The sequence below is a fragment of the Pteropus alecto genome, unplaced genomic scaffold, assembly GCF_000325575.1.
Source record: "Pteropus alecto unplaced genomic scaffold, ASM32557v1 scaffold920, whole genome shotgun sequence".
In the NCBI taxonomy this organism is placed as follows: Eukaryota; Metazoa; Chordata; class Mammalia; order Chiroptera; family Pteropodidae; genus Pteropus; species Pteropus alecto.
The window spans coordinates 293,592-305,841 of NW_006429596.1; the positions used below are offsets into that span (position 1 = coordinate 293,592).

General features: G+C 51.2%; 1 protein-coding gene and 1 pseudogene across 3 annotated transcripts in view; both read left to right on the forward strand.

The window, feature by feature from the left end:
* Positions 1–334: 334 nt before the first annotated feature.
* The window catches only part of DEDD2 (death effector domain containing 2), a 14,336-nt gene continuing 2,420 nt past the window's right edge, over positions 335–12,250 (forward strand). The window contains exons 1-4 of one of the 3 annotated variants that reach the window (XM_015587804.2): positions 335–491; positions 932–1,460; positions 2,963–3,082; positions 5,782–5,922. In XM_015587804.2, the coding sequence (XP_015443290.1) occupies positions 1,133–1,460; positions 2,963–3,082; positions 5,782–5,922 (589 nt within the window). In that variant the 5' untranslated portion in view covers positions 335–491; positions 932–1,132. The other 2 variants (XM_006903864.3, XM_025044178.1) reach the window with 2 other exon arrangements.
* LOC112477650 lies at positions 6,743–6,860 on the forward strand (annotated as a pseudogene).

The following is a 12,250-nucleotide window of genomic DNA, read 5'->3' on the forward strand; positions in this document are numbered from 1 at the left end:
AAGTCCCGATCATAAGGGTCTGGGTACTGCTCTGAGCCAGGGAGGTAGTGATTGTGGTCCTTCGCATGGGCAATTGCTAGCAGTGGTAATGTAACGTCTAGGCCGTGATTAGGAGGGGGCTGTAGTCCATGAAAAGAATAGTTCCAAAAGGTCGTGACTTAGGGCAACCAAGACCTGGCAGTTTAAGTCAAGGACAGGTAGAAGCAGCCCTGCCACGGCGTACCAGTTTCAACCCAGACGCGGAACTACTCTCTCTCTGCGCAGGCGCACCACAGGCCGGCCCAGACCCTACGGTTGGGGGCGGCTCGGAGGGGTGGGGCTTGGAACCCTTACTCTGCGCTTGCGCCTAAGGGGCGTGCCGGTCGCACCTGCGCGAGTTGGGGAAGGAGGAGGGGCGAGGTGACGCAGGCGTAATAATAGAGAAGGTGCCAGAAAGATCCAAAACAAGTGGCTGCGGCCGTCGCCCGGGAGTCATCAGACGCCGAATTCCGGTGAGGATCCAGAGAGGCCTAAGGGCGACTGGTGGCGGGTAGACTGAACCACCTGGGCGCTGGGGAGAGGGCGGTACCACCCTTATAGGGGGAGGGGGTTGGGTTTGGACAGCACCACCTGTGTGGAGAGAAGGGCTGCTTTGGTCGGTCCCACTTGTAGGGGGCAGAAGGTCACATTCGGACGTTACTATTCGGGTGGAGCCGTGGCGCTGATCGGACAGTACCACTGGACAGAGCCGTGGGGCACGTCCGGTCAATACTACCCAGAGTCGAAAGGCAGTCAGAGTACCCCGGGATGGACCCCCAGGCTTGTTCGGTCTTAATCACTTGGTCGGTTCCGGAAGCTGGTTCGGAACATACCACCTGGGGAGGGGCGTTCGGGCTCAGCGGCCTGACTGGTCGGAGGTCCAGTGGGGTCTGGCGTCTTGACTTGTTACTAGGGGACCTCGGGCGATACCATTCCATTCCGGCGAAGGGGGAGGCTGAGACGGCTGGGGTGTAAGGATGGCCCTGCCCTGCGCGACGGCGAGACGCCCTGGCGGGGGCGGCGTCCGGGCCCCCGCGTCGCTGACCACTGCCCCTTCCCCGCTGAGTGGGTTCTAGGCCCTGGTTCGAGCTTGTTCCGCCCCCCTCCCCCGGGTATGGCGCTGTCCGGGTCGACCCCTGCCCCGAGCTGGGAGGAGGATGAGTGCCTGGACTACTACGGGATGCTGTCGCTTCATCGTATGTTCGAGGTGGTGGGCGGGCAGTTGACGGAGTGTGAACTGGAGCTGCTGGCCTTCCTGCTGGATGAGGCTCCCGGCGCCGCCGGCGGCCTGTCCCGCGCCCGTAGCGGCCTGGACCTGCTGCTGGAGCTGGAGCGCCGCGGGCAGTGCGACGAGAGCAACCTGCGGCTCCTGGGGCAACTCCTGCGCGTGTTGGCCCGGCACGACTTGCTGCCGCACCTGGCGCGCAAGCGGCGCCGGCCAGGTATGGTTGAATAGGAGCCTGATAGACTTCCGGTGGGGAGAGGGCCCCCATGGCGCTGTAATATGGGTAGCTCCATGTCAGACATCCTGTGTCTCATCCCACTCTCCCCTCCTCCCAGAGTATCGATGAGAAACACAAGAGGGAGGAGGCATGGCTTTGGGAAGGATGAGCTGGTAAAATTTGGCCACATCGATAATGATGTTTGTGGCCGCTGTTTATGGAGGGCTTATTTCATGTCAGGCGCAGCTTGAGCCTTTCACATGAGCTATCACCTTATATCCTCCCGGTAATCCCATGAGGAAGTCCTGTTACCGTCCCACTGTACAGGGAAAACATCAGATTCAGAGGAGTAAAGCAGCTTTTGCCCACGTGTGAGAACTGAATCCTGTGTGCCGGGTACAGGAGATACAAGGTGATGGGACTGACAGAGTGTTTGTTCCATGAGGGAGGAATCAAACATTAAAACAGATAAACAATTTCTTTTTACATATGATTATAGAAAGACTAAAACAAAGAATTCGGATATAAAGAATAGGGAGTTCCTCTAAGTGAAGGGATGCCCCCTTAGATTGAGTAACCAGTCAAGAGCATTCTGAGAAGGTGACTTTTGAATTGAGGCTGCACTGCTGCCACTGTGCATAGATCTCAGAGGAGAAAATTCCAGGGAGAGGGAAAGGCAAGCTCTCAAACCCTGAGGCAGGAATGAGTCTGTCATCATCAGAGGCCAGTGTGGCAGGGGCAGAGGGAACCAAAGCAAGGCCAGAGAGGTAGGTGAGAAGCCACATCACAGGGGCTTGCAGATAACACAGCAAGAAAGTGGGAGCTAGGATTCAGATCCTCTGGCTTGTGTCCAGAGTCGAGGCATTTAATCCTTGTGAGGGAAGAACAATAGTACTGAGAAGGCCAGGAGCTGGGAGGGTTTAAGGCACAGGAGCCCCACATGTGCATAGGCCTTGAGCTGTTGAGCTTTTGGCTGGGTTACTGAAGGTGCAGTGGCTAGTTTGGGAAGGGGGATTGTGAGGCTCCCCTGCCCAGAGTAAGCCCATGGGACTTGGATAACCAAGAGAAGGGCAGTACTAGGGAAGAAGTGACAGCACTTTTGGAAAGATATGTCTGGAGGTCAGACTCTGGAAGAGAAGATTTGGGGAGCCCACAGAGAGGCCTGCTTACTCCTTGGGGCCTCAGGGAGAGCTGGAGGCAGTTGATGGGGGGCAACACTGCAGGGATCCTGACCAGGACTCAGTTTACAGAATAACCCTGACAGTTGGAGCTGTTGTAGACATGGGTTGGGTGGCCCCAGGAGGTGATGAGTTTTCTATGTCGGGAAGCATCGAGAAATCACTGGGCAGGAGGTGTTGGAGCAGGGTAGGTGTCTGGACCCTGACCTTTGGGGAGGTCAGGTACCCTGGGACAGATGTTCATCTCAGGGGCTGGGAATTGGAGGCTGGGCCTGGGAGGGGCTGGAGACTGTGATTACTTCTTTCTATTCTTCTCCCCTCCAGTGTCTCCAGAACGCTACAACTATGGCACCTCTAGCTCTTCAAAGAGGACAGAGAGCCGCTGCCGTCGCCGTCGGCGGTCAAGCAGTTCTTCAGATGCTCAGCAAGGCCAGTGGGAGACAGGTGAGCCCAGCTGGGTAGATGTGACGGCCATGTCTCTCTCTTTCTTCTGAACCCTGATGAACCTCCCCTATCTTGGCCCCTCAAGGAAGGGGCCCAAGGCGTCATTCTCTCATTTTTGCTTTGTGTATTTGTTTACTGTTGCTACAAAAGCTTGAGTCCAGAAGCAACATACGGAAAATATAAAATAGTTTTGTATTTCACCTAAATGGCATTACATCATGAGTTCATCATTCTTTACCTGGCTGTCTTTGCTGGACGTGTTTCTGAGGTTTATTCATGTTGAGTAACTCTAATTGGTATCTTTTAATTGCTGTGCCACTTAATTTATTTATCCAGTCTCTCCCCCCTCTAGTTTTTTTAATTATTCAAACATAATTTCAAATATACAGAGAAGTTGAATGATTAGTATAGTGAACATGCTTATATCTTCCACCTAGATTCAGTAATTTTAGCATTCGCCACTTTTGCTTTACATGAGTGTATGCATAATTCTGCTTTTTGCTGTTGTTGTTGTTGTTGAACTCTTTAAAAGTAAATTACAGGCATCAGGACACTTTACCCCTAAATCAGCAGGCCTTTCCTGAGAGTAAGGAGATTCTTCTCTCTCACTTCAAGACTCTTATCATACCTAGGAAAGTAAATACTAATTCTCTGATATCCTAATGGTCCATTTTCATATCTCTTTAAGATTGTCTCCATTTTCAGGATCCACTCATAGTTGTTATAAATTCAGTTGTTACGTCGTCTCTTTTACTGTAGAACTGAAACCCCTCCCCGACTCCATACCTTTTGCCCCCCCGACAATGACTTTACTAGGCCATTCGTTTTGCAGAGTGTCCTGATTGTTTCCGGAAGTGTGCAATAATTTCCTGATCGTGTCATTTAACCTACTCCTCTGCCCCCTACACTTCTTGCGAAAGGGGAATTGGGTCTGAGGGTTGGTTCCATTCAGGTTCCATGTTTTTGGCAGGAGCACACCTTGGTTGATGCTGTGCGCTTCGCGCTGGAGCATGTCAGCAGGCAGAAGCTCTGCTTTTTCTGTTGCAGGTGGGCAGGGCTGATCACTTGGTTAAGGTGGTATCTGCCATATTCATTTTTTATAAAGGGACATTTTTTTCTTTTTATGGTTAACTGTGGGATGATACATTGACACATCCTGTTCCCCAGTGGCATCCATCGATGATCCCTGTCTGCACCAGTTATTACACTGGTGTTTGAAAAATGGTGATTTTCTCATTCTTTATTTACATCTGTTAGCTGGCATTCTTTCAAGAGGAGTTTTTTTTCTCCCCTCCCCCTCTTTTTTGTGGGGAGCACCACTATGGGACTCATGCATTCTTATGTATTGTGTTATAATCAATTAGTCATTCTTCCTGATGTTCAGATTGTCTAGCTCCTGTCTTCTTGACATGTCTCCATCATTCATTGGGTGCTTCCTGCTTTGTGGCTCTGTTAGATGTCCTAGGCTCACTTGTATGTTCCCTTCCCCAGCCTCGGAATCGGCTGTTTTCAGAAGCTTGGTTTCTTTTAGAGGCAGTGGTATTTGGAGACCAAGGTCTGGCTGCCGAGTGTGTGCATTGCTCCTAGGCTCGTTCAGTGAACAGAGTTAGAAACCGTGCTTAAGGAAAAGTTCATATTAGTGGCGAACACATGATGCAGTGTATATAGGACGTATTACAGAATTGTGTACTTGAAACTTGTATAATCTTACTAACCAATGTCATCTCAATATATTTTAATTTAAAAAAATTTCGGATTAGTGTTTTTAATTCAAAATTAACATACAAGAAATTTTTTGTCTTATACTGAACACCTCGGTTCTTAATAACCTTGAGGTAAGGATTTGTTTGCTTTGTTTTACAACAATAAAACATAGCTTCAAAATTACATCAGTATCACCGCTGACTGTGCCCTGTGTGGTTCTTTTTGTCCTCTGAGTGCATCCCACTGAGAGCTTCCAGTCAGAATGATCTTCCAAGTAATTTGAAATAATTTTTTCCTTTTCTTTTTGTGTTACCAGTTATATATACAGTTAGGTTCATATGTTTCTCTTTGTGTTTAATTTTATGGTTTCTTTGTCTTAAAAAATTTTTTTGAACGTGTTAAAACTAAAGTATGTAAAAAAAAAAGATGTTCTTAGAAGTATGGCTTATTTTCACTGTAATTAGGTAATCAATTTTATTCTTAATTTATCTGTACAGTGTTTCATCTTGCAAAAATAGTAAATATACATATATATGTATACATATATATTTGTGTCCTCATCTTTTTTAAATGCAAAGTGTAGCAAACTATAGACATTTCTTTTGAACCTTGCTTTACCTCACTAAGCGATCTCTCCTGGAAGTTACTCTGTATTCTTTTTGCCAGACATTTACATTATTTTCAAGTATACAGTTAATAACTGTAAACAATGTCCCATTGGCTGTTGCCATTGCTGGTCTCCCGGTGGGAGTGTGCAGGGGTTTCTCTAAGGTGACACCTGGGACTGGGATTGCTGGGTCAGGGGGCGTGTTCATCGGCCCTTCTGGATGATGCCAGGTTGTACTTACTTCTCATCTTATGGACAGGGCCCAGGAAACAGGTGCTCACCCAGGGTCTCATGGCACGGAGACCAGCCTCAAGGTCTTTTTCAGGCACCTGCCATGGTGCTCTACCTATCGTCCTGGTCCTCAGCCACCCCATCTTTCCCTCCTTAGGCTCTCCCCCAACCAAGCGGCAGCGGCGGAGTCGGGGCCGGCCCAGTGGAGGTGCCAGACGGCGTCGGAGAGGGGGCCCAGCTGCCCCCCAGCAGCAGCAGGAGCCGACTAGACCTGCCTCGGAAGGCAAAGTGACCTGTGGTAGGTGTCTGTGGGCCTTGGGGAATGCACGTGCAGTGCCCATGGCAGGCTGCAGAGCCAGGACGGGAGGAATGGTGTGTGTCATTCCTGTCAACACCTTGTAGATGGGCAGTGGCTCCTGTTCCTCTGTTTAACACAGTGGAATCTTTGTCCTTTCTGTTGCCATCTTACTTATTTAACTCCTGCTGGTAGTTGAAGGACCACGTCGTATACTGCTTCTTTCAGGAAGCCTTTCCTGACAACCCCTTGGCCCTAATTTCATTCGTTTATTCAGACAGCATTTGCAGGGGTGTATTTATTTAACAATCATTTCTAATGCAGGGGTGAAGTAATACAGGGGTGAAAACCGGACCTGGGAACAGGCTGTCTTATTTACCTCTTGGCCTCGGCACCTAAATAGTCCATTTGATCTTGGGCAGGTGACTGAATCCCTCTGTGCCTCAGTTACCACATCTGTAAAATGCGGCTGATAATGTTACCTTCCAATCAGAGTTGTTAACACCTGTAACTCACTCAAAACAACATCTGCCTGGCCCCTTGCTGCATACCAATTTTCTCCCTGTGACTGTGCCATGTGCTTAGGGTGGGAATAGTAGTGAGGTCCCTGCCCTTGTGGAGGTGACTGTCTTTCTAGTAGAGTGACAGACCAGTAAAGCTGAAACTTACTTTCAACAGTAAGCACCACGAAGAGGCGGGGCATCGGACGGAGGAGCCAGGCCGCCTCGGGTGGGAGTTCGGATTTTATTCCACGAATTAAGTGCTCTCAGGGGTTTTGAGCAGGAGTTGAGGTGATCTTATACCAGTTTTTAAAGGAACTCTGGTCTACGGCCATGCCACCCTGAACAACCCGATCCCGTCTTATCTCGGAAGCTAAGCAAGGTCGGGCTTGGTTAATACTTGGATGGGGGACCACCTAAGAAGACCAGGTGCTGTAGGTGAAATAAATAAAAAAATAAAAGATTATAAGCTGACAAGGTCCTTGCAATCTGTGAGGTCAACCAAGGGTTGCCTCACCTTAAAAACAAAACAAAACAAAAAAACTCTGATCCATTTGGAAAACTAGTTAATAAATGAGTTAGGATTCGTAAAGTACTTGAAATAGCTCCGGGCGCGTGCCACACGCTCTTATGGGTGCGTGTGGTGACAAGGTTGCACAGTTCAGTGAGGAGAAGTCTGGCCTGGGTGGTCACATTGGAGAAGGCAAGAAGCGTGTGGAATAAGGAAATATGGGCGTCGGGCTGACTGGACTTGTAGACAGGTGGGGTTGGGTGGGTTGGGGGGACTCATGATCAGACCTTGTCCTTGAGAATTTCCACCTGGTCTTGAGGTGAGGACACAGGCCTGGGTGGACATGCTGTCTCTCACACACTCTGCCCTGCCCACCTCTCTGGTACCCCCTCTTGAGTCAGGGGAGCCTGTGGACATGGGATCCTGTGGTGAGATCCTCAGGCCAGGGTGGGAAGGTCTGAGGTTGCAGCAGCTCTGCATTCCCCAGAAGACCAAGACATCTGCTCAGGGTGTTTCTGCCATCTGCGGAGCTTCCTCCAGTCCGCAGAGCACCAGTGCTGGCCGCCTCCCCTTGCCAGGCCTCGCCCTTCAGATCCTAGGCACCGAATCCACTTCACAGATGAGGCTGCTGATACCTTTGCTGGGCAGGTCAGGAGGAACAGACCAATATAGCCAGCTTGTGTCCTCAGACAGCCCTGGCCTGAGTGGGTGGCTGCCTGGTGCTGACTCTTCCCCCTAGTCAGAGCAATTACCAGAGCCACCAGGCTGGCTGAGCGCCCCTGAGTCACTGCCTCCAGAGGGAGCCAGCCAGGCTGAGGCTGGGGAGGAGTTTTGCTGGTAGAGGCATCAGGTCTTTCCATTGAGGGCAGGGAGATCCTTCATGGGGTGTGGCTGGTTCTTGATGGGGGGATGGGCGAGCAGGTCTGACTGCTGACTCACAGGCTGGTGGGGTGGGGCTGGAGTGAGGCTCCCCAGTAGGGTCCTCGTTTTCCCCTCTGAAAGTAGAGCTGGCTTATTTTTAGGGCCCCAGTCCCAGGGGTAGAAGGGGAGGCCCCCTTTAGACCTGAATGAAGAAGGACCTTGCCATTCTGGCCCCCTCTTTACTTGTGACAGTGAAGGGTAGAACCTTAAGTGAGAGATAGAACCAGAGTTAAACTCCTGAAGGCCCAAGAGTGTGAGGAAAGGAAGCATGGGAGTTGGGGTGGGATCCTGGGCTTGGATACAGGACCTCTGAGTGAGCTGGGTATGCTAGCTACTACCTGACCTTGAATTCTTAAGGTAGCATTGAGGTGTAGGGGTGATGACTCCCATTGTGCAGAGTGGCAGGGGTGGGGCTGGGCTGAAACTCTAGTTTGTTCATTGTGCAATTCCTTATATTTTTATAGAGCGCTTACTATGTACTAGGCACGGCAGGGATGAGACCCTTACTCTCTTGGAGCTTGAGTTCTGGTGGGAGGAGAAAGCCAAGAGACAGAGATATCGGATGTCAGCTGAGAGGAAAAACGAAGCAGGGCAAGGGGGTAGAGAGAGATGGAAAACGCAGTTTTATATGTGTTTTCCAAATAGGATGGTCTAGGAAGACCCTTTGGAAGAGCCTTCTTTAAATGATGGACAGCAGATGGAGGATTTGAATGACAGGTTGAGCTTTCTTTTTCCCCGGTGCTTTCTATGGATAAGGTACAGAAACAGACTGGGATAATGAACCCGGGCTCCCTGTCACCCAGCTTTAGCTGTTGTCAACCTGTGGCTGGTCTTGTTTCATCAGCCATATTTGTTTGGGAGTCCGTTCCAGGTGTCCTGTTATTTCATCTGTAGGTTTTTCCACTATGTACATCTAAAAGATAAAAATTCTTTAAAAAAAATTAACAATAATTTCTTATCAAACATCTGATGAGCGCTCAGATTTCCAGTTGTCTCATAAGTATTCGTTCTTCTCAGACTCTGCTAATCTGTTGGATTCTCCAGCTGTCTCTGTTTTCTCTCCCCCGCCTCCCCGCTTGCATTGTATTTGTTGAAAGTGGTTGTCTCATAGCCTTTCCCAAAGACTGGATTTTGCCACTCGCATTTTGAGGTAGAGTTGATTCAATTATTCCTGTTGTCTGTATTTCCTGAAAATTGGTAGTTGGGACTAGAGAGGCTTGATCAGATTCTGGTTTGATGTTTTGTTTTTTCAAGCTCACTTCCTAAGTGGTATTGTGTTCTTATTTTTCTTTGACGTAGGTGGCAGCTTCTCGTTGCCTTGATCCATTATTAGTTCAGTAGAGGTTGGAGATCTGTGACGCCCTGACTCTGGCTGCTGTGTCTTGGGGAAGAGACTGGAGGAGGGGAGGGCGCCTACTGTTGTCCAGAGGAGAGCGGTGCTGGCGCTGGCTCTGGCATCACAGCCAAGGGCCAGGGGTCCGTCCTTCGGAGCACACTGGCTGCCTCTCTCCACCACGTGCCTGGGAAGCATAGGTCCTCTTTGTCCCCAGCCTTCCTGCTAAGAACTCCCAGAGAGAAGACTTGAGTGAGAAGCAGCTTACCTGTTCACCTGACCTGGGGCTAGTCTCTCATACCCTCCCTGGTCCCCCACTGGAAAGTCCCTCTTGTTTTCCTCTGTGTCCCATTCTGCCCCAGAGAGACTGATAATGTATGGGTTTGGGGGACAGTAGTGTGCTGGGGCTCACGTGAGTGCAGGAAGCAGGAACATTAGTCTCTCTAGGAAGACAGCCCCACCCTCTGCCCTGGGGGCAGGGAGCACTTCCCTACAGCTGCCCAAGTGGAGAGGAACTGTTGACAAATGCTTGGTATTCCTGGCCACAGGAAACAACTGGGTAAGCCCACAGCTCGGGTCATACGGGTGCTGGGTGCTCTTCCTGCCTCACTCGTCACTGTCACACGTGGGCCAGGCCATCCACTTCTCTCCATGTCTACTGCTTCTATCCTGGGCCAGCCGCCATCAGCCTTCCCCGACTGCTGCCCTGGCCCGGTTCCCGAGCTCTCTGCTGCACTTGGCGAACTCATATGTGCCAGGCCCTGGCCTCAGATCTTTTTATTTTTTATTTTATTTATTTTTTTTACATCTACAGCACTTGGTTTCTCATCCAAGTACTAACCAAGACCGACCCTGCTTAGCTTCTGAGCGTGTTCAGAGTGGCATGGCTGTAGCTGGCCGCAGCTCTTTACCCGCTTCCAGCCATATGATCCTCACAGTGGGCCCATGAGAGCAGGCGCTGGGGTGAGTGTCTCACGACAGAGGCCCCTGATGTGCGGAGATGTGCGGTTACTTCGGGAGGTCCCAGACTCCCTGCGCCAGCCTGCCGGGGCACGGTCCCAGCCCTGCCCCAGCCCTGCCCCTCCACTTGTCCCCTCGTGCCCTTCTCCTCCATCGGGATCCAACCATACTAGCCCCCGGCTTGTGAAGGCCCTAAGATTGTTTTCCGCCTCTGGACTTGAATGCGATGTCCTCTCTCCCGGGGATGCTGCTCTTGTCTCCCCTGTTTTCCTGTCTCAACCTACCTGTCCTCCTCCACATTTCACTTCCAGTGTCATTTCCTGGAGAGGTCCTCTCTGATCGTTTCAATCTAAATTACTCCTTGCTCTATAATTTTCTCTCCTCACCATCAGGATGTCTTTTAATTATGGATTTCTGTGCCTGCTTGTAAGAGGCGGCAAACAGGATAAGGGTAGTTAAGAGCTCGGGCTCCGAGAGCCAGGCACCTTGGTTGGAATTCCAGCTCTGCCACTTCCTGCTTTAGTGGCCTTGGGCAGGTGACTCACTCCCTGTGCCTCAGTTTTTCCATCTGCAAAAAAGTGGTAATAGCACCGCCTCCCAGAGTTGCAGGGATCAAAAGGGTCAGCAGGTGTGAAGTGTGTGCCAGCTTGCAGTAAGTACCATAGAGGTGTCACCTGTTGTTACTGTCATTTTGGTGAGGAGTCAAGGAGAGATTGTGCGTGAGGTTGTGACTCAGGGCCAGAGGTGGAGCTGCGGTTCAGATAACGCAGCATCTCCTTTGCCCTGGTGGAGCCTCCTTGTCTCCTCCCCATGCGCCGTCCTCTTCTGTTCCAGACTGAGGTTGAACTGTGGTCTTCGAAGGATTTCCTCCTCTATAAACGGGGAGAATTAAGGTGCTCTGAGGACTCGGGGCCTGAAATAGAGAAAGGATTTGGGTAGGAGCAGGCCCACGGGGAGCGCTCCCTATCTGGGGCTTATATGTCTTCCAGTCCCGCTTGTGGTAAGTTGCTCGTGTCACCCCCACATTCCTGGCACTCATTCAATAGCTGTCGAATGAAGGAACGAGACACATGACTCCTCCCTGGTCTGTCTCCCCGACCCCGTGCTGTGAGATGGGTTCTAGGCGGGTAGGCAGACAGTTCATGCCGCGGGTCTAGTAGCGATCTGTGCTGAGGAGAAAAGTGACCTGAGAGAGGATTTGCCCGAGCAGGACATGGCGGGCGAGGCGGGTATTCTTGGCAGAGGAGGTGGGCAGGTCATTCTGTGAGTGAGCACTTCCTTTGTGACTGGAGGGCAGGGTAGGAGAAGATGTAGCCAGGATTGAAGAAGGAGATGAGGAAAGGGGTTGGCCCAGGGGCCCAGGCCAGAGAGGGCAAGCCCTGGGCAGGGGCTGTGGGATTAGAGGTGGGTGTTGAAACCACAGTTCCTGTTTCTGAGTGCTTTCCGCGTTACCGGCCCTGGGTGAAGCCTTTCACAAATTGACACATTTAATCCTCATGACCCCACTGTGTAGCAGGGACCTCTTGTTTGTGTTTTTCAGATGGGGAAACTGAGGCTCAGAGAGGTGAGGTCACATGCCCAAGGCCCCACAGCTAGAGAGTGGCAGAGCTGGGACTCGCCTCAAGGTCTGTTGGACTCCACCACCTGGCTCTGTGCCTCTGCCACTGAGCAGCCCCGTGTGGCCTTGGACAGGTGCTGCAGCTCCCAGCCCCTGCTTCTCGGCCCATGCCAATTGAGGTCATGGTCAGACACTCATAGGAGTCGAGGATATGAGCCCAGAGGCCTTATCTGGTCCTCAGGATTCAAGGAGCTGGGCCTGAGTGCTGTGTGAGGTCCTGTGGGCCAGGCAGGTGTCCCTGGGCCTTGAGCAGAAAGGGTGAAGTTCCCTTTGAGGCAGAGAGAGTAAGGGTTTGGGGTAGGAGGAGGAAGTGTGGGTGGTGCTGAAAAAGCATCTGGGGGAGCAGGGACCTGCCTTCTCCTTTGTGGTCTGCTGACATGGTCTGTGAACGGTGAAGGGAGTCTAGGGTATGACACTTTCCTTTCCAGAGCTTCAGTTTCCTTGTCTGTCAAATGGGTTGAGCGTGGCCTCTGCCCCCACAGGACTGA